General features: G+C 37.0%; 1 protein-coding gene and 1 long non-coding RNA gene across 2 annotated transcripts; one reads left to right on the forward strand and one right to left on the reverse strand.

Moving 5' to 3' along the window:
* Positions 1 to 6958: 6958 nt before the first annotated feature.
* On the forward strand, positions 6959 to 19501 carry LOC135682263 (2-amino-3-carboxymuconate-6-semialdehyde decarboxylase). The gene is made up of 13 exons (XM_065197077.2): positions 6959 to 7828; positions 10504 to 10554; positions 11128 to 11221; positions 12361 to 12410; positions 12773 to 12883; positions 13339 to 13380; positions 13541 to 13624; positions 15205 to 15298; positions 15685 to 15780; positions 16067 to 16157; positions 17393 to 17474; positions 18255 to 18353; positions 18675 to 19501. The coding sequence occupies exons 1-13, from the start codon at positions 7772 to 7774 to the stop codon at positions 18738 to 18740; spliced, it is 1017 nt and encodes a 338-aa protein (XP_065053149.1). The 5' UTR covers positions 6959 to 7771; the 3' UTR covers positions 18741 to 19501.
* On the reverse strand, positions 19280 to 21775 carry LOC135682267 (uncharacterized). Its single transcript, XR_010515679.2, has 2 exons — positions 20839 to 21775; positions 19280 to 20330 (listed from the first exon to the last, which is right to left on the reverse strand). It is a non-coding gene; the product is annotated as an uncharacterized LOC135682267 (long non-coding RNA).
* Positions 21776 to 21777: the final 2 nt, after the last annotated feature.

Consider the following 21777-nt stretch of genomic DNA (forward strand, 5'->3'; position numbering starts at 1 on the left):
TATTGCCTGACCCAGATAAACTCACTGCCGTAAAGTCTTTTCCAGCGCCTAAATATGATAAGGACGTCCGTAGTTTTCTTGGCCTATGCAACTATTACCACCGTTTTGTTAAAGGTTTTGCGGCTATTGCTTCTCCACTAAATCGTTTAACGCATAAAAATACTGTTTTCCATTGGACTGCTGAATGTCAGCAAGCTTTCGAAGATTTGAAATTTCGTTTGTGCTCTCCTCCAATTTTGCAATACCCAAATTTTGCAGAACGATTCCATTCGTATACAGACGCTAGTCAATCAGCTTTAGGATACGTTCTGGGTCAAGTCATACATGGGAAGGAACACGTTATTGCATATGGTGATAACATCAAATAACGAGTATCTCTTGTGTGCTATCTATTTGGGGCTTGAGCCCGTTGGCCTAGCCCATCGCTCCACTAACGAGCTTGGTTATTAACTGGTTCTTCACCGTCATGACAAGAACCCAGAACGTTACATTTGGTGACAGGAGAGGGATTCGAACCCATGCCACCGAAGTAACTGGTGAAGTAGAGAAGTATAGTCGGATGGAGGTGACGAAAAGAATCAATTGAAACTGTTTTGTTATTTGGTGTTCCTTTTTATATTTTGCGAGGAGGAGGATGGTCGACATGGCAATTTGGAATTGATCTATTCGTGTACTGCTGATTATTATTTTTTATCTTGAAAAATATTGCCAACCAACCGACATACCATTCCTTTAATATGGAGTAGAAGACGATGAAGTTCTGGTGATTTGAGAGGACGTTTTTTTCCGAATACAGTTTAGGGGTGCTGGCCATAGAGGGCTGCAGCAGAAGGATGGCAGGATCCTTCGGATTTGACTTTTATTTCTCTGGATGTCATTATGAATTTGGAAATATCAAGCGATGTTGTATGAATTACCTTTGCTTGCCAGTTCATGCCTACGGGCCTCAATGACTCTATGGACCTTTTATGTTAAGTCACTTTTAAATTTTTTAGAAACTTTAATCGGCGTATTAACTTTAAAGAGAGGGGATGGTGTAACGTTTTAACATTAGTAAACTTCAGTAATTATTATTATTATGTTCAGCTAGATCTTTGATTATGTTGCGTGTTAATGTCACATGTTTGTTTGTCGCGCTGTTGTGTTAGTAACTCCCTTTCCGGGAAATGTGCGTCACTGTCATCGTGTTGTGTGATGTTTCACAGTGTTCCTTTGTTTGTGTTTTTGCCCGCAACTCGCGCGCGATAGCGCGCGAGTGAAGGGCTTATAGTCTGCCCCGCGTATAAGTAGCATATGGAAGCTTCAGTTCATGTTGTCAGCACTTTGTCAGCAGATTTTGTCACTTTTCTGCTGCCATGACAACTGTCAATCAATTTCATTGTCAATCAATCGGCTTTGTCGAGGAGGTCGTTAACCGCCACCTCTTTGTGCGGAGGGGAATTATCTTCGGAGCGTTGCTCTGCCAAGACTCTGTTAAAGGCCTTCGGTTTTTTTGGCACGAAAACGGTGCTGCATCACAGCTCGGTTCTCCGCAATGGATGGAAGTTTTGATTCGAAGTTTTGGGAATCAAAACCAGTCGAATGCCACACCTTTCTCCCAAAAACTCGAGACCATACGAGCAAAAGTTATGATTGGCGTGACTATCGAAAAATAAATGTCAAACCCTTGAAAAACTTTCATGATTTTCAAAAGGGTGTTGGACTTAAATCAAAGGCAAACTGAACGCCAAAAATTCTTGATAAAAAGAATAGTTTAGCATCAACTAGAGCAGCTGTTTTTATAAAATTGTGAAAACCCAAGATGGTGTCTTCTTCGAATATCCTGACCTAAATTTTCAAAACAATCATTATCAAGGAACTAATTGTTTGCGGGCAGTACTAGCAAGAGCTATTTCTAGTAATATAATGTAATCCAACTTAGAATAATTTAGTCTTACTGTTTTGACAATAGAGATAACATCAAATAACGAGTATCTCTTGTGTGCTATCTATTTGGGGCTTAGGCCCGTTGGCCTAGCCCATCGCTCCACTAACGAGCTTGGTTATTAACTGGTTCTTCACCGTCATGACAAGAACCCAGAACGTTACACTACTGCGAGGGAAGCTCTTGCTGTTGTAACGGGATAAAGAGGTACCAGCCTTATTTGTCCGCTAATCACTTTTATGTACATACAGATCACGGTAGCCTTTCTTTGCTTATGAATGTCAAGGATCCAACTGGTCGTTTAGCTCGTTGGGCACTACAGCTTCAGCAATATGATTTTGAAATTGTCCAGGACGCTTAAACGGTAATGCTGACGCTCTTTCTCGTCGTCTTTATGATGCTCTTTTGTCTTCTGTTGAAAAGGGTTGCATGCTTTCTGTGCCTGTTGCTGTTCTTGTTCCACCTTGCCCACCTGCAGAGTCACTCAATTTTCTGTAGCGTCAGGATAAAGATCTTGCTATGATTATTGCATATCTCGAAACTTCGCAATTTCCTTCAAGTGACACGCAAGCTCGCAATTTGCTGCTTACTATTGATTCGTATTATCTTGATGAACGAGGCCTTCTTTGCCATTGGTGGACGCCTGGCAAACGCCATGTGCATTCTCTGGTCTCGCAGTTGGTGATTCCCGCTTCTCTACGACACGATGTTCTCGTTGCATGTCACGATGATCCATCTGCTGGCCACTTAAGTACTGTCAAAACGTATGAGAAAGTTAGAAGTCGATATTATTGGCATGGCATGTACAAAGACATTGAGCATTGGTGCCACTCCTGTGTCGATTGCGCCATGAAAATTCCGCGCCAATGTGGTAAAGCGCCTCTTTTGCCTATACCAGTTGAAGGAGCTTTTGATCGCGTTGCCATGGATATTTTGGGTCCTTTTCCGGCTACACATGATGGTAATCGATACATAATCGTGTTCTCCGATTATTATACAAGGTGGCCTGAAGCTTTTGCTTTACCATCTTTCGAGGCTTCTCGAATAGCCAACCTGCTTGTCGACGAAATCCTTGCTCGTCATGGTGCTCCTCGAACTCTCTTGTCGGATAGAGGTTCCAATTTTTCAGCAGCCGTCGTTAAAGAAACTTGCAGACTAATGAACACGCATCGCACGCATACTACAGCCTACCACCCACAAACTGATGGCTTGGTTGAGCGTTTAAACGCTAATTCGCTGAAGGCCTTTCCATGTATGTGAGCAGTAACAAGAAAGACTGGGACAAGCATTTTCCGATGATTCTCTTCGCGTACCGTGTGTCACCACACGCAACTTGGAAGAGGAACCTGACATAACACGCCCAGAATACACCTGGACACAAGTGTAATTCGAAACCTTGTCCCTGACGCCAACCAGGAGGTTTGATCTTAAGGGGGGAGGTATGTTACGCAATGGAGGCGCCGTTACGTTGGAAGTGACCTTTGAATTGATCACGTTTTAATCATTTCATTTTCATGTGTTCGCTTGATGCTTGCTTTGCTGCTTATTTGGTAATTTTTAACAGTTCTGTTGATCTTTGATCTTTGTCTTAATGTTCATTGGTTAACTTTATGTATATCGTCATTTTAGGACAATAATTGGACATTAGCTTAATCCGATTATACAGTCATATCTAGCGTGCCAGCTTTAGAGTGGAGTCAGTCTTGAGGGGCCAGCCCCTACGAGAGCAACTTTTATGGTGAAAGAGATTTGACGTTTTTGTCGAAGTAGAGGTCCAGAAACACTTGCCGCGCCCAAGGTTCAGACTCAAGTCCAAGATCCTTCAAGCATCCGCTTTAAAGCTCGCAAAGATAATCTCAAGGTCGTGAATTACCTTACTTATTATATTTTAGTGATTTAGTGGTTTAATCTCTTGATGTTACTGGTCTTCTACCGAAGAACTCGCAGTTCTTTAGCCTTTTCAGGTCAGTGCGCTATTGCGGAGCTAAATGCTGGAACGACATTCCTGTGGATATAAAGAAATCACCCTCTGCTAATATTTTTCGACGAAAACTCAAAGCCTTCCTCTTTCAAAACCATTACCAAAGTTGATTGTAAACTTATTGATATAGAAAGTCACCATCTGCCCATAGTTTCTTTTATGCCTAAAATAATCAAATCTGTATGAGAAATTTTTGAAACAGGGGGTGCTCTCTCCTTGATTAGTTTAACTACTGAGAGAGCTCCTCCTTTAAGTAAATCCCCCCATGCAATTTATCTTGTTCTTTGTTCGGTATTTGTATGTTGTATTAATTTTAGGTGCATTATTGTTATTATTGTAGTTTAGTAATTTGTTTATATTAATTAGTTTTGTTATGATAAATTGTATGTGGAGAATTTAAAATATGAAACTGAACTGAACTGAACTTTTTCTGCTAGATTAAGCAAAAAGGTTAACACACGGGATGTCATAAAATCATTGGCTCGAATACGGAAGACCGAAAACAATTATTTAATCTTTAAAATGGACTATTAAAATTAAACGTCTTGAGGATCGAAAGTACGAAGACTAATTGAACCATGATTGAACGTGCTCAATTTATTGTCCTTTTTCCAGCGTCCCTTTTTGCAAAAAAATCACTAAAATATCACCTGTATTGGGGCTTATTATAGGTTTGCGGCTTCACGGCCTGGAACCTATTTTTACGCGCGGACTCCGGATTTAAACATGGTTTATCAACAAAAGGTGCGTCTTGAGTCTTTCGCTAGTAAGGGGGGGGGGGGGGGGTCTGGAGAATTTTTTTGCACCGCGCCCTTCAAACACTGAAACGGGGAAACGCCCATTTTGCAAAATTTTCCAACATTGTTTGATTCATTTTAGCTACGGTAAATAGCAAAGTATATTACAAATGTTATTGACACAAGCATACAGTATACTACCCCCTATGAGTTTTACATCGTTTTTTGGACAAATCTCGAGAACCATACTTTAGAAAAGTGGGGGGGGGTCCGGACCCCCCTATTCCCCCCCCCCTTGGGTACGCCACTGATGGTTAGTCCCAATTAATTCATAATAATACGGGTTGACGTAATATTAATGACTAGGGAATTTTCAAAGAATAATTTTAAAGACAAGACAACTAGATCTCCGTTTGTAACAACTGAACTGGATATCATTAAAAATTCAAACAATGAATAAATCATCAATCCTAATGTTTCTGACACGGCCTTGCAAAGCGAGCTGGGCCAAGGTGGCAGTCAGCCCCAAGAAATTTTGAAGGCTGAGGTTTTATATGGTGTCAGGGCCGTAAATCTGTCATGTGAATTGGGGGGGTCAGCAGCGCGAATGAATATAAGGTATGCAGTAGGTCATGGCACCACAAGGAATTTATGGTATGTGTTATGGAAACAGTTGAGGGGCAAATTACTTTAAAAACAAAAGTCAATATTTTTGGATTTCTCAAGACTTTCTGCTCTATAGAAGATATTCACAGATATTCCTTAGTACATTGACTTGTGTTGATAATTGAATGAATAACATTTTTCAGAGACGGCCCCAAGAAATTGAGCGTTGGGAGCTAAGAATCAAGTTTACTGTCTTAGGAGGACCCACCATGGTTGGGTCCGACGCGGAAGAAAATTTTTGAAATTTTGTCCCCCCCGTCCCCCCCCCGGGATTTACGGCCCTGTATGGTGTCATAATCTGCTCGTAAGCATAAGGGGCCGCGCAACATATTTAAAAAACTGAATACAACCAACTTGTGCTTTAACAGGTTTTGGAACCAAGTTTTACATTACTTATCACTGCGTGAATGATAAGTAATGATAAGTAAATATTTAATCTTCCTTTCTTTTTTATTGAATCTTCGGAATATTTGAACCCATTGGTAATTTTAATCCTTCAGCCAGAGGGGCGTATCTAGTACCTTACCTCTGTCCCCGTAATTGAACCTAAGAAGAATAATTTCTACAACAATTGAGCAAAAAATTCTAATTTTTCATATACAGAGCAATAAATGTATTTTTCGGATCATGTATTGGATTTTATCTAGCTACAGTGGCAAAGTTTTCAGCTTTCAAAAAATTTGTCAATAACTCATGAAATTGTTTCTATTTCTAAGAAGCGAGAAAAGTGATACAAGGACGGGGCGAATAGCAAGAGAGGCTATTTTCCTTGTTGGCTCAGGGTCAGAGCACAGTTTGGTTGCGCAGTGAGGTTCAATAACCGATTTATTCAGTAGAGCTTGAGTAGGGCTAGCTTTTTTTCGAATTTTGATCCGTTCATATGATTCAGGGTACACACTTTGTATAAGAAAATAGTCTATAAGAATATTAAGGCTCAAGATCGCTGAAATTTAAGAATAGTTTAAGAATAATGCAACGCTCAAGCTTCATCAAGAATCAAATTTTTGGTTTATTTGAGTTTTGTTTAAAGCAAGAAAGATGCGAGTTTCACGCTATCTGTCTTTAAGTTGACGTATTTGGCCTTGGAGTTATTTTGACACTATTATGCGACTCAGTGACACCTTGTATTTTTAAGAATGATTCAAGAATGTTGTGGCTCAGCAAAAATTAGCTATTCTAAAAAAAGGTGGGAATGTGAAAAATACTTGGGTACAAACACGTTGATGTGTCAATAGATGTTTAAAAATGTTTGGATTGATACAACAATAGCTTGCTGCGAAACATAGTGAGGATCAGTTACACCCGCTACGCGGGTACGCAATAGCCCTTATATTTGGAAAAAATTAACATTAGCCTCGGCGAAGACAAGATTTCTCTTGAACCCCAGAGGAATAATAGTAACATTAGCCTTGGTAAAAACAAGAATTCGGTCCAGCCTCCCAATGAACTTCCCTCTGAAGAAAATACGACGAAAGACGATTAAAGAGCCTGGCCTCTATCTCTAATTGAACGAATAGAGAAGGGAGTTGGGATCAGGTGATGAAAAAGCAACTTGGTTTGCTACAACAAATTTTGGTAAACAATTTCACTCGCACTCCTGTGACTATCGCTAGGAAGGGACTATCGCTAGGAAGGGCCAGCCCTACTCCCTTCTATCTCAGGCGAACCCGTGTAAATAAATATAGGGGCTATTTCATGCCCATGTGGATGCCTATTACCACACCCTATATAAGGAACATTCATCTTCTCTAAAACAAGAAACAGAAAGTCATCAATACATTAATGTTCAGTGATTGAAAGTTACAATCGTTGTACAGTGCAATGATAATAAATAATATCAAAAGCTTCCAAGTACACTTTGGTTGAACAGGAGACTAGCCCCAGTTATGCCTGCTATGCGGGAATTTCCCTCAGCAAAGACAAGAATTCTGTTGAAGTGCCCAATGAATTATAGGAAAATTTGCCTCTGAAAGAAAAGACAAAAACGTCTAGCATCTTTGTCAAATTGAATGAACACGCCCATAGAAATGGACACGCTCATAGAAATGGACAAGCCCATAGAAATGGACACGCCCTGTAGGGTTCATGTGATAAAAAGCAGCTTGCTCTGCTGAAAAAAATTCGTAAGAAAAATTCACCCGCACTCATGTGACACCCATTTTCCCCTCTTTCCCCCTTCCTTCTCTCTCTTCCTTCCCTCCCTCCAACATTTCTTTTTTCTTGAATTTATTGTTTTTTCTTTGATTAATAACTGGGACTTGGGCAAGTCAAGTCTCCACCGAGGGTTTGGTTTGTCTTTTTGTCTTCCAGGAATTTGGCGCCCGGCCTCCCAGTCATGCGCCAGATTGAATCAGAGGCAATCAGGGGCTTGGTTCAGAGGGTTTGGTTATATCTTGCTTCTTGCGAACCCTACTAGGCCCAGGTGGTGAATTGCCGGTGTTTTTGTTCGGAAAAGGTGGCGGTATGAAAATAGATGTCCACAACCACATTCTGCCAGAGTCGTGGCCTAATCTAAAAGAGGTATTTTGCTCAGATATCCTTGAAATTAAATAACGATGTTCACGAATTTGCCAGACTGAAAAGTTTGGTCTTTGCGCGGGGGAACGCGTTATTAAGATTCATTCCGCCTGCGCATTATTAAGATTCCGCCGTAGATTCCACGCACAATATTTGTTTATCTGGTCATCTTCCCCGCGAATATTCCACCATTTAAACTTCTGTCTTCTGATAACAAGAAAAAACAAAGATAAATGGTTTTTTCGAAAGCCTTTGCTTCACATTCCGCGCACGATTTCGCGGGAAATGTTCGTTATGCGCAAATTTCAAAATTATTGTTCTTGCGTTCCCCGCACAAAAAAATTCCTACAGTGTGGCGAATTTGTAACTGTCAATGATGACTGACTCTGCAATATAAAGGAACCTTTACAAAAAACAAACCTAATACACATACAACAAATGCTTTAAGTGCCTGAACGTACCTAAAAGTGAGTTATCCAGGTAATAACTTCATTCTACCCTTCTCCTAATCTATGGATGTCAGGAACGTTCACTGTAAGTACGAAGAAACAGAGACAAGATAAAAGTACATTTTAAATATCTTTCCAGCTATGGCAAAAGTTATGAGCTTTTCTACCTTTTCTACCTTATGAGTTTTCCCACCCCCCCCCCCCTTCACACTTACATAAAATTTTTCTTTCTGGCCCCCTCTAGAATTCATTCGCCACGAAACCACTGATTCTTGGTGGTCAAGAAGACTTCAGAAACATGTAGTCACTAAATCAAAAACCTTTATTCACCTACAAGTTGAAACGCTATGCAGTCTTCTTCATAAAGAAATTCCCACAAGTGCTGTAAATCAGGCATAAAAAATTTCATGCATGTGTATTTTCTTTTCTTTTTAAGCTTGGTTCCCATTAAAATTGTGTCACAAAGGATCAAAATTTTTAGTTAGAAAATAAAAACAGAGGAAAAAATAACAATGAATGTTATTTTAATGTGAAAAGCTGTTTTTATCAAACTACTTTTCCACACAATTTGCCAAAATTAAGCTGATTGCCAATATTTTGTTTGGCTGGCCAAATTAGACCACGAGCTGTGAGATTGTGAAATGTTTGGTTGCCAACCATTCCAAAAATCTGGAAACCATGATTAGAGTAAAAACCAATTATAAATGCATTATTAATTGCCGAATATCTGACTCATTTGTAAAGATTCTAAGGTGCTTAGTTTTGGGTTGTGCTTATCATTGAATGTTAAAAACTGTTTATCGATAACACAAACTGTAACCGTTAATCTTTTGTAGGGGTCTGCTGCAAGCACAGTCCTAGTGGTTCCATTCGTACTAATTTTTATTAAAATGGTACCCTTGGCTAGACCAACTTCTACAAAATGGATACCCTTGGCATAAATTAATATTGAAAAATGATACAATTGCAAAGATCCATTCCCAAGCAATTGGATTTGGCAGATACCTCAAAATTATTGGTTTAAACTCAGAAATATGCCAAAGGTTGATTTGTTTCATTGAATAGTTTGCTATCAACAGATATTTGTTGTTGGGAAGAAATTCGTGCTTTCAAAGGATGTTCCCTCTAGGCTTATATTGTCAAACATGTTTTTCTTGGCTATACCTTGGATTGGCTTGATCAGAATTGTAAAATGTATACCCTTGGCTTGCCAAGAAGTCCAAAAAATGAACTCTTGCTCCTAGCACATTGCCAGTTACCTTCACTACGGAACCCCACCTCCCCTACCTGGTGGAAGAAATGCAATCATAGAAAGGTGATAAAACAATGATCAAGTATCTGACTCATAGGTGTGATCAATCGCTTGCATTGTTCAGTCCATGCCTGTGGCAATGTGTGCCTGTGCAACTTCACACATTAAATGAGGAAGACTGTTTTAGCCATCTCCTAATGAATATTTGAGTAAGCCATGATATTATTTATCTACATCTTTACATTAATTGAAATCAATTTTGAATGTAGTACATGATATTAACATCTTGATTTTTGACCACTTACAGTTTTAACATCAGGGCAAATAATTTTATATTACATAAATTTACGTCTAATATTACATAATTTTTCTTTGGTTTTTTCTAATTAAAGGTAACTAAAAATTGCTTTTTAATTGAATTATTAGAATATGTATAGACCCACTTGCACTAGTCACTCACCAGTTCAAATCTGCCTCTGGGCCCAATTAACTTATCTTCACTAAGGAAGTCTTACAAAATATTATACACCTTGCCTTATTGGCTCAAACTGGTTATCTTTAGGCTTGAGCTGTGGTAAATTAAACTATTTGCCTGTTTATACAGAGGTACAAGATCTAGTAATCAGGTGTTGGGAAAAAAAATCATGCAGAGGCATATTTTGCTACTGCTAATATGAGATCATTTTATGAGTCATTCCGTGTACATTATACCCTTTTTGCCAAAAGGGGGCAATTTATATACTCCCAATTGACAGAGTATCCTAGGGACAACCCAGATAACAGCTGCCATGTCCCAATCATTGTATTTATTTACATTTGCCCTGAACTTGATGTCTATCTTTATGAATGCCAATGTTGAGCAGAAATGCCAAAAAAGAAAAAATTCCAAGAAATAGTATTGTAGAAATAATCTTTGTTTTTTTAGGAAGTCTTTTTGTTTATAGAAAACTGTCTTCATATCTTTCTATTTTTCTTAGCGATATGGATATGGTAATTGGATTCAACTTCAAAAATGCACTGGAAGGAAGGTAAGATTATCAAATGTGGCTTCAAAATCATTTTATACCAAAATCAGCTACTCAATTGAAAGTTTAAGTATTTTCAAAGAATAGATGGGTATGAGAAAGAAACATGCCAAAACCTTTTTAAAAAAAGCCTTTCACATTGGATGTGATACAATTCACAGGCTATTTTCGTCCAGTGAGCCATTAGCCATAGCCTGTAGATACCCTTTCTGGAATACTGCTATTTCGTTCATAATTTGCTGCAGTCAATGTTTCTTTCAATCTTTTGAAACTTTTATTTAATCTTGGGAACCCATCTACAGGGTGTCATATATAGATATATGTGGGGTTAATAAGATTCATTTTAATCATTTAAACCAAAGATTTGTCTAGAAATGTCTAGATCTACATAAGGTGCAAATGTTAAGATGAATATTTGTATTTTATTCATAGGCACGTAGGCTGAGGTGGTCCTAGCCACTCTACATTTAAAACATGGCTCATAGCATTTATTGTTATGAGACCTGTGCTAGTATAGTTGGTGAAGGTCTGTTCAGTGGTTTTCTAAATTTGAATTTTTGTACTTTGTTTTTCAAGGATGCAGACATGATGATCGATGATAAATTCTTTAGAAAAGTTCAGCCTAATTGCTGGTCCCCAGAAGAGAGACTGAAAGAAATGGATGAAACTGGTACCCTTCCTTTATTGTCAATTTGGTTTGTTTTTTCTTCATAAATTTAAACTAACTTCAACTAAAGCTACTCTAATATATGCCACCCATAGTGGTAAAAGACGCAAGGACACCTAACTAGTCTCCACTTTGAATGAAATTTTACAATTTTTAATTAGAGCTTTATATAAATGCAAGAAAACTAAGCAAAAGAAAGCAAAAAGGTTATCTAGGTACCTCTAGAAGATTTGCACTCCAGATTGTAAATGTTTTTTTCTATTAGTGGTTCCTCGAGTTCGAACTTAGTCGTCTCAGCTAATTTCTCAAAATTCGCAGAAAATTCAAGCTAGAGAGACTGTTTTCGGCAGGGGACCGACCAAATTGATTGAATAGCGAAAAGTTAGAATTTAGAAATTCGAATAATAGAGGTTTTTGTAAGGCTTTTTGGAGATTTTCAGGAAGCCTGAAAATTTGGTCATGTTAGTAAAACTTCGAATTACTCGAGTGCAAATTATCCAGAGCTGAATGTTTTTTTAAAAAAATCTTTTGAGCATGCTAATTTTCTGTTAGTTGCATACATGATATCCTATATGCACGCGCAAAGACCGAGATACAACTTTTTTGGGGGGGGGCAGCCCTGATAAATAAGTGTAAAAACAGCCATATTTTACAAAATAGACGTACTTTACTTATACTACTTAAGTTTTTTGGGGGGTAAAGGCCCCCGGCTCTCGGTTTCTCGGTCCTTGGGCACGCAGTACTGTTTGTACAACTATAGTACCGGTCATGTGCCTGCGTTTTTCTGATTGGCTTATTTCGACCCACCAGTGTATTGCACAGTGTTTGCTTTTTTCAAATCCATTTTGTACCGCCAAAATATTGTTCATACATGATATCATGACATCTGCTTCGTGACAATTTTCATTACTTTATTTTTCTCTATAATTTTTAAATGTTTTAAATAATGGAAGTAATGCATGCACAAAAAGTGATTAAACTTTATAATTAACTTCAAGCATCCAAAAATCAATAATATTTGGTTGCTGCACCCCTGTCATGTCAAGTTAGGTACATGGCCACCTATTCTGTTGCGTCGCCGTTTAGCTATTGAGACACTTCCCTAAATTTTCCAAGCACTTTTAATCTCATCTATCTTGCAGGTGTTACTGTTCAAGTCTTGTCTACAGTTCCTGTGATGTTCAGTTACTGGGTAAATTATACTTTCCTATTCTAAATCGTCGTTGGTTGCAATACTAATTTATTCGCTTGAATAATACAATTGGAGTTCAACTCACCTTAACCGATGCAAAATCATCAAAAATCTTTAAATGTTCTTCTCAGAAAAATAGGACAAGATTTTGTTGTCTTCTAGAGTTTTCCTACATTACAGCTGTGTAATTCGTTTTGTATTTACAAGTTTTAGCTTTTCACAGTCTTTTTCAGTTTTAATTAACAAAAAATGGTACTACCTTTTTAAGTCTTTATAACAACGATTTTTTCTATAAGTTTCAAAGCACATGCGTACTCCTAACTTACTGTTACATCTTTTTTAATTAATCTTTTAAATTTCAGGCAAAACCAGAAGATACGCTAGACTTTTGCCAGCTTATCAATAATGATCTTAAAAACACAGTTGATAAATATCCAAAAAGGTTTTTGGCTCTGGGAACGCTACCCATGCAGGTACGCAAGTATGGACATGCTTTCTTTGCGTATTAAAATAAAACAGCTTGCCGTTTTAAGACAGGTTGATAGAAAGGATGCCATAGATTTTGGAAGGCCACAGTTAGCTTGTGTTTCCCGTATTAAGACAGCGTATCAAAGCTTCACTTTTTTGTGAGTCAACTTTAGCACGTAAGAAGAATTGGCATAATCAAAGAACTAGTGCAATATGAGCTCAGAAAGATTAAACTTGGAGCTTGTTCTCCCTTTTTTTATTTCAAAGCTTCGAAGCCTACGATAAGTTGAGAGGAGCGCAAGAAACGGTTAAAAAACGTTTAAATATAGAAAATTAAGGTGACAATAGCATACTTCCTTTACTATAGTCTTTTTTATAGTAAAGAAGAGTAAAGAAAGTTACTATTGTAAAGAAAGGAACTTTTTTTATTTGATATTTATTTAATGTTTTATTTTTAAAGGCTCCGGAATTGGCAGTGAAAGAATTGACGAGATGCATCAAGGTATTCCGATTTTGCAGTATCATAAACTATCTAAATGTGAAATACCCCCTATCTACCCTTTCGATTACCCTAAATGACAGACATAACCAATATACGATAAGCAATAATAAGTACTGAAGAATTATGAACCCAACTGCTAATGAACTACCACTTATTATAGGAGCTCAAATTCCCAGGCGTTGAAATCGGATCTCATATCGGCGATTGGAATCTTGATGCAGAGGAGCTGATGCCATTCTGGAAGGTCGAGTCTTTACTTCTATTTCATCTTCTTATATATTTCTTAATATTTTTCTGTTGGCTATGTTTATATGAACAAGAGATTTTTTATTTTATTAGAGTCAAGACTAAGTTCTCTTGTTGCAGCCTCTCCCAACAAATTCATTGAACACTATGTGTTGCCTGTTTAATGATTATGTGCCGTTACTACATTATTATCTATAACAGGCCTTAAAGGTATTTGACAAAGGTAATAGTAGCTTACAGGCCACGAGCGGTTGACCAATCAAATTGCGCACAGAAAAAAACACGTGAGCAGTTTTCGCCTTTCTGCAAATCGGTGAAACCCTAGCGTAGCGCGCAGTGATTTCACGTGAGCAGTTTCCAATTCCTATCTTGTGCGCGTGCTCTGATCAATTTGGCCTAAGTTGTTTTTGCATTCACTGTACTTATGCATGTCAAATGCCTTTAAATTAAAGAAAGGAACATTGATATAACGTTAATTTATCAGTTTTCTTATACTTATTACGATTATGTTATGTTTAGTTCCAAACCAGAGCGAATCAAATGGTGGGTGGGACGGGATGCTTTTCCTCCAACGACCGGTGAAATATTCGATTAAATGGTCAGATTGACGTATGGTTGTTTGGAAAAGAAAAGGATTGTCTGGTTGGCTGTAAACCTCTGAATTAATTTCGTCAGAATTAATTTCCCTTTTCTATCTCTATTGCCACGAGAGATGTTATATTCCAGGATATCACGTGCATGGCGCCGGAAAATTTTTACCTGTGGATGCTCAATGTGTCTCTGCACGTTGTAGATAGCTGTTCTTAACTGGCACGTCAGCATGAAATCAAAAGATATACTTGATATTCATAAATTGTGTTAGTTATCAAATAATCAGATAACCCTATGACTGCAAAAAGGTAAAAAGACTCCTAAGTGATATGGCCAGCACAACTGTTTTCAGATACCAGTTTAATAGATATTCGAACTACAGTTTAATAGAACTTTATGGCCATGAAAGTAACAAGACTCTGGTTAAAGAAGTTAATAGATATTCGAACTCAATCGAAAAATAAGTTTTCAGCCCTTCTGGTTGAAACATTTTTAACTGCTCTTCTCTACCCACAGTACCGTTTGCTCACTTCATAATCGTTTTTATTTTTTAAACTTCTTTCAGTGACTTCCAGTTATATTCTTATTTCAGTGACTTCAAGTGTCAATTTTAGCATCGTTGCTGTTTTTAACTTTCCATAACCCTTACTAGAGCAAAAAATGTTCCCATCTTGATATAATGTCTTGTGTCTTGTCATTGTATTTGTCAACTTTTCTGTCATCGCTCCTGCCATTTGTTAAACAGTTTCTTGATAACCATGAGACATTATTAAAGATCGTCTTGAAATCTACCTCGAAAAGGAAAAATTACTCTGAAGCATTATTAAATTTTTTGGTTGGAGCTTTAAATCCTTTAAGAAGTGATATTGAAATAGTCTGTGAAATTAATAAACAGAGGCTTTGGTCTAAGAAATGCCTGGGTAGGTTTTTTAAGTATTCTAAAACTGAAGGAAATCGTGAAATTTATGCTTCTGTCTTAAATTTTAGGCAGCTGAGGACCTTGGTGCTTGTGTATTCGTGCATCCTTGGGATATGCAGCAAGATGGTCGAATGAGCAAATACTGGCTGCCATGGCTGGTTGGTAAGAGCGAAGTGCAACTTGCTCTGAAGCTATATTCATGTTGTGTGCGCGTGCAGACTCTAAATTCCGACATAAAATCTTTATTGAAATAGCCCAAAACGAAATCTTGGTCAGATCTGTAACACAAGCCCTGTGACAAATACTGTGCAGGCAATACTGTGTGGGCAATTTGTTGAATTTTTTGGCATGCTGGACGAAATTTCTCATGGACAAGGCCTTTGGGATATGTCCAAAGTTCGAATATATCTATACCTACTAGGGCCACAAGATAATGCAATATCACAAAATATATAGAATTTTGAATGCGCAATCTACATCATGTTATCAAGGTGAATTCAATTTCTACAAAAGGAACTCATATTCGCCTCTCATCTGTTCACTTTCAGGAATGACTTCAGAGACATCCATTGCTATTTGCTCTATGATTTTTGGTGGCGTTTTGGAGAAATTTCCGAAACTCAAAGTCTGTTTTGCCCATGGAGGTATGAAATTCATACTAAGTAGTCTACTGCAAATTTGAGAAATTCATTATGAATCTTTTTTGGGGAAGCTATTAAAGTGTGTTTTTGTCTAGTATTTGAATATAAAGAAGTAGATCTAAATGAATCAAAATGAAAATATTCAGCACCCTAACAGTTTTACTTATTTAAATGTCAGTTTAAAAGAAACTTTTTTTAAAAGCAAAAGCATGTTTTTAAGGGTCCACTGTTGGTTGATTCAGTACTAATATGTCAGTGTCATTACATTTTCTGAAATTTTTATTTTTAGGTGGCTCTTTTCCTTTGATAATTGGGCGCGTTGAGCATGGATTCAATGTGCGGCCAGACCTCTGTGCAGTTAACAACAAAATCAATCCAAGGTAAGCGTGGACGAGTTCTAGATTTATTTTCAAATGTGGCAGAGGATTTTTATACCGTATAAATCGTTATGAGAAATAGCCTTATAAACCTACTGACTTCTTTGAAAAAACATTTGACTTGAATTACTTGAATTGCAGAAAGACTTGAACTAAGATTTGGATTCAGGACCATGTAACATAGTCTTAATGCAAGCGTTAACTATTGATGTTGAATCAACTCATGATCTTGAACTCATGGCAATAAAATTATGTTAAACATTCTATGATTAAAAACATTTTCGCTGCCTAATCCCTTATAAGTTGTCAAATTTTATATTTCTGTTTAGCCTACAATGGAAACATAAGCAAAATTGATTTTTTTTAGAACTGACAGTATGCTGGTAAATCATAATTTGTGCTTAAAAAGTCGCACAATGAAGTTCTGAATAGATCCCAAAACGAGGCTGTATTTCTAATTGTATTTAAATTCAAAACGAGGGTTTATTTTAATTCAAATAATTATTTCTTAAGTAATACCAGTTTCCATCGGTGATGCTGCAGATCTCAAACTATTTGCTGAGCAGATGTCAAGCTTTCATTTATAAAACATTTCGATTTGCATTGAATAATTCTCATCATGATAATTGTTCAGCATAACCTACCGATGCTAAATAAAAACACTTATCAGAATGCTCGTGAAATATATACGACAGTGATTAATAATTTCGATATATGTGACAAAGAAAGTGACCATCAATATTAATTCTTGGGACATGTGACGTCATCTTATTAAAACAATAGGCTTGCCCCCCCAATATTTGATCAAGTGTCCGCCCCTGATTCCGAAGCAAGTTATTTCTGATCAAGCATTGCCAAAGATACCAATGATCTCTTCTCCTTGCAAATTCTTGTGATAGCCAGTTCGACTATTCGGTTCTGAATATCGTTAGTTGCGTTTTTCTATCAGACAATATTTCAAATATCCCGTTCTCCAGCTATTTATTAATACACTTTTTTAATATCCCGTTCTACAACGGTTTAATCTTTATTTACTGCATCTTCATTGTCCATGTTTTAGCAAACGTGTAACAAGATTTGATGAAAATGTACTGAGAACAATTGTGAGATGGGGTTCACAGGCTCCAGCCCTGTCATGATCTTGTCACGCGCTCACATTTTCTCTCAGTGAGTATGAAATGTGATTGGCCATTTTCTCTTAGCGAACTGATTTCATGAGAAATATTTTCGCATTGTAGAAAATACATTGGGCAGATTTACACAGACTCATTAGTTCACGATGCAGATGCTCTGTCACATCTAGTAAGAACAATTGGCGAGGTAATAGCCTTTTTGCAGTCTTCAGTCGATCGAGCTTTTTGATTTTTACCTATCAAGCTTGAAGTAATCAACTGTACAATGCTAAACAGATATTTTTGGGATTTTGTCCCTTCCCCTCTTTGTCTATTTTGATATCCTTGCTTTCAAAAATGCAATAAATTCCCGCAAATACAAACTCTTTTTATTGGGGCTATAGGCTGAAAAAGGTTCTTAATTAGAAGGTACTAAAGTTCATTCAGAGGTTTACAAGTTCTTTTTTCAAGCCTGCATACAAAATATTGTCATCATTATAAAATTCACTGCACTGGGTATTGTCTATAAAGACTTTTTGACCAATATTTAAACTTAGAATCATTGCAGAAGTTTAGGGCATTGCATAGTGTATATAACTTTGTTCATACTTGACCTTTTGTTTCAATTTCTAAGAAAAACTAAGGTTCACCAAGGAATTGATTTTTTTTCCTCTTGTAATAAGAATCTAGTTTCTCATCAAGATGAACAGGTTCTTAATTACAGAATGTTTAACTCAAACTGTTGACATAGTATTTTTGCTTCTCGTAGAACCGCATTTATGGTGTTGTATTGTAGGTTTCTACGAATGGTAATGAAGAAATATTTTTTATGTTTTTAGTACAATATTAAAAGTTTTGGTTGAACTTTGCAGAAACAGTTGAAGCTTCACAAAATACATCATAGCAAGATTTTTATTTTCTTTATAAAGCAAATTTCTGTTAATTATTGATTTTGATTTATCGTTTGATTTTTAATATATCATCTTAGGATAAAATAATGCTTGGTAGTGATTATCCATTTCCACTCGGGGAACACCACCCTGGACAGCTGATTCAATCCATGCCAGGATTTAGTGACGAGCTAAAGGTTAGTATAAATTTGGCAAAACTTTATATGCCTAAGGCCATAATAACTATCCTGAAATATTTCACAATAAGCAAAGGAAAATGACAGTTGGAAAGAGCGGCGTTCCGTTTTATTACTTCTTTTTGAGCGGTATTTCTCGTATATTTATGATATAGCAAATTATTCGCTGAACTTTATATTTCCCTTGTTCTGTACTGCTAGAAACGAATGCGTGCTTTTCTCATACTGTTTCCTTCATCTGCAAATCTCACTGTCACGTAGCACTACATTTATTTCATTTTAATTTTGTTTGACATTGGAAATTCACTTTCTTATTTGCAGGACAAGCTTCTGGCTCAGAATGCCGTTGATTTTTTTGGTATTGACAGATCCTTCTATGAAGCCTAGAAGCAAAGACAAACGTCAAGCAATCAAATCCCATTGTAGTGCTCGAGGTTTTTGTCTTCATCGAACACTTGGTTTATTGTCGCTTGTACTTTGCATCTCAATGGTATGAACTTGTCTTTAGTGTGCGTGCGATTTGTTCTACTTTGTAGGCTACAACATTCCCCCTGGGTTTATTTTTATTTTTATTCGCCTTTACGTTGTTTCGCAAAATTTTTGCCAATTTTTGTTTCTTCCCTAATTAATTATGTTTCATGTTTTGTGAGTAAAACTAATGTTTTAAGGGGTGGCCAAACGAACGCAACATTGTTGATCAAACATGAAAAAAGAGATGTTTTACGAAATGTTTGATGGAAATCAAATTTTGCAAAACATCGTAAAACACCGTAAAACATCGTAAAACATTGTAAAACATCGTAAAACATTGTAAAACATCGTAAAGCATCGTAAAATATTATAAAACATCGTAAAACATTGTAAAACATCGTGAAACATCGTAAAACATTGTAAAACATCGTAAAACATCGTAAAACATCGTAAAACATCGTAAAACTTGGCTTCGTTAATTTTGCAATGAAAGAATATGTTTCTTTATCAGTGGGTGTAAACGGGTATGCGTTTTCGTGTAATTAGTTTCGTAATTGAAACCAAATCTTTTAGATAGCTGTCTACTTGTGAAATAGATTTTAACCAAATTGTAATAAATAATTTAGGTCGGTGACTGATCGTAGTATTTATGTGATATCCCAGGAATTCAGTACTTATCCTTGTTTCTCGCTTGCTGTCAATTTCCACTACTTTTGCGATGCTATGGTCAGGGATGCAATATTGGAAGGGGGGGTTGTAGAAGACGGAGCACATTCTAGGAGGATATGTGGACAAAAGACGCCATGCCAGAGCCTATAGTTGATTCAAATGTGTGTTAAACTCGCGAAAGTTCTTTTCTAAGTGGACCATTGGCTACTCTAGATAGTGAATTGCCATTGATTGTATGTATACTCGGTAAGTCGGATTGGATAAAATCAATTTTCTCAAAGCGCTGAGACGAAAATCTAGAAGTTTTCCTTTATGCATTCATATTTTCACTGACGGTTTATAATAGATATGTCAGCAAATAGGGATTTTTGACCTTATTCCAATTTCAAGTCTGCTTTTCGAAAACTTTCTTCTTAAGTTTTTATTTATTTGGCAGCTTTCTTGACTGACACAAAGTCTTCAACAACCAGTCTAAGACTCTTTGCTCAAAAAGTACCCTGGGTTCCAGAGCGTCAAATGTAGAAAGTGGGCGTACTCAAAAAGTTACCAAAGCAAATTGACAAGTTGATTGGCAAATGATCAACCGAATTTTGGTACAGTCTTGAATTCTGCTTAAAAGGATCTCAAATGCAACTGCATTACATCTCTTTAAAAACAGATCTTTAATAAGCCCCCCTTTTCAGAGAGCCTTTGTTGGAAACTGCAGCATTTGACAAGACATTGCTGTGAAATGTGTTCTTTGCTTCAAAGTTTTTGATCCTCCAGAAAAATTTTTAAGCTTCTTAATTTTGTTCATCTTTTTTTCAGCTCTTCCCGTCAGTTTTTCACGCTTGTTACCTTGAAAGAGGAAGCAGAAGTTATAATAAGCGTAGCTTGAAAATCTCGTAAGAATTTCGTAAGGACTAGTAGACTAGGGCTTTATGCAGAATACTTGGAAACTGTCGGATTTGCGGTTTACTGCTATTGAAATTGAATGGAGTTTAAATGATTTACGTCATGTTAATAGTATCTTTGTTTTCTTTCCTATCAGATTACACATCACCTATCAGGTTAATACTTTGAGTTCTTTCGCTTTATGACGATGAAGTCATTTCCTACCCAACTTTTTCGTAAGCATTGACAGCGGTTTTGTTATGACGCAATCTTAAAAACCCTTTGCCCTTTTTTAATGTGCAGTTTAGTCACGGGGGTCATCAGTGACTCCGGATATTTAGGGATTTTTTGTTTTCAACTCAGGAAAGCTGGTCAGCAAACCCAAGCAAACTAACGCATATTGAGTACTTCAGAAGGTTAACATTTATTCTTTCTCATTCAAGTGTCAATCAAATGGTTTGAAAAGTTTCACCCTTACGAGCTGTCTTTTCCCTCAGGAGTGCCAAGTTGTCAGAATCTATTTGAAAGAATAAAATAGTATTTTGCAGAATAAAATATCAGAATAAAATAAAATACCTTCCTTTGGGTATGTTAATGGCTAATATCAAGGTTGTGGTATGAAGAATGACAGTGGCAAACTACCACAAAGGAGCTTATCTAAAGCTCCCTCCCTATACTCTAAAATGTGATCTGGCGTTCCTGAAAATACCTTAAGAAAATCCGGATTTTTCATAAATCAGATAGGTCTGCATTGTGGGTTTTGGTTTGAGAGTGGTGAAAACTTCGATGTTTATCGAGGTTTCGAAAACAGCACATTGATCGCGGGACAAAAATAAAAATTTTGCGACTATGTCCTTCAAAATTTCGAAAAACATGGGCAATGCCATTTTAGATGTATCCAATACTTACAGAAATATTTTACGTGTCTTTTTTAAAGCAAATACTTCAAAAGATTTAGAAAATTTTCATTTATCGAATAAAAAGAAAGTGGTTTACTTACATAAATCGTTCCAAACTTGGAAAGGAGTATTTCCAGAATAACTGAACCGGGGAATACAGACAGAGTCTCTTCTTCTGCGAATAGTTACTGTAATGTGTAAGCCAGAGGGTATGGTAATGGGCGTGGAACATATTTCTTGCACATTTTACAACATATTCAGTATGACAGATGGTTATGGTTAAAAATGACAGTTTTGTGTCTGATCTTACGGCCTGTCTCGTTGGGAAGGACACAAAGGCTCAAATGCTTTTCTGCTGGGGAGCCCTAGCGTCCTAAGAAAATTGGGCCTCTTCGTGGGGCAGGATTTAAAATGTGTGTATCAGATTCAGAAAGAACCAGGTGCAGCATTTGAAGATCAATTCTTAGGAAAATCGTTGAAGGAGGTAGCCCTCGCCCCCCCCCCCCCCCTCA

This window comes from Rhopilema esculentum, chromosome 16 (genome assembly GCF_057945365.1).
Source record: "Rhopilema esculentum isolate cy_ngs chromosome 16, ASM5794536v1, whole genome shotgun sequence".
Lineage (NCBI taxonomy): Eukaryota > Metazoa > Cnidaria > Scyphozoa > Rhizostomeae > Rhizostomatidae > Rhopilema > Rhopilema esculentum.

What these genes read in the sequence shown, in the direction of transcription:
- LOC135682263 (XM_065197077.2), top strand. Translation starts at nt 7,772, where the DNA reads ATGAAAATAGATGTCCACAACCACATTCTGCCAGAGTCGTGGCCTAAT. An exon ending in AGCTGATGCCATTCTGGAAG is followed by an intron (nt 13,625 to 15,204) that starts GTCGAGTCTTTA and finishes CTTAAATTTTAG; the next exon opens with GCAGCTGAGGACCTTGGTGC. An exon ending in CTGGCTGCCATGGCTGGTTG is followed by an intron (nt 15,299 to 15,684) that starts GTAAGAGCGAAG and finishes GTTCACTTTCAG; the next exon opens with GAATGACTTCAGAGACATCC.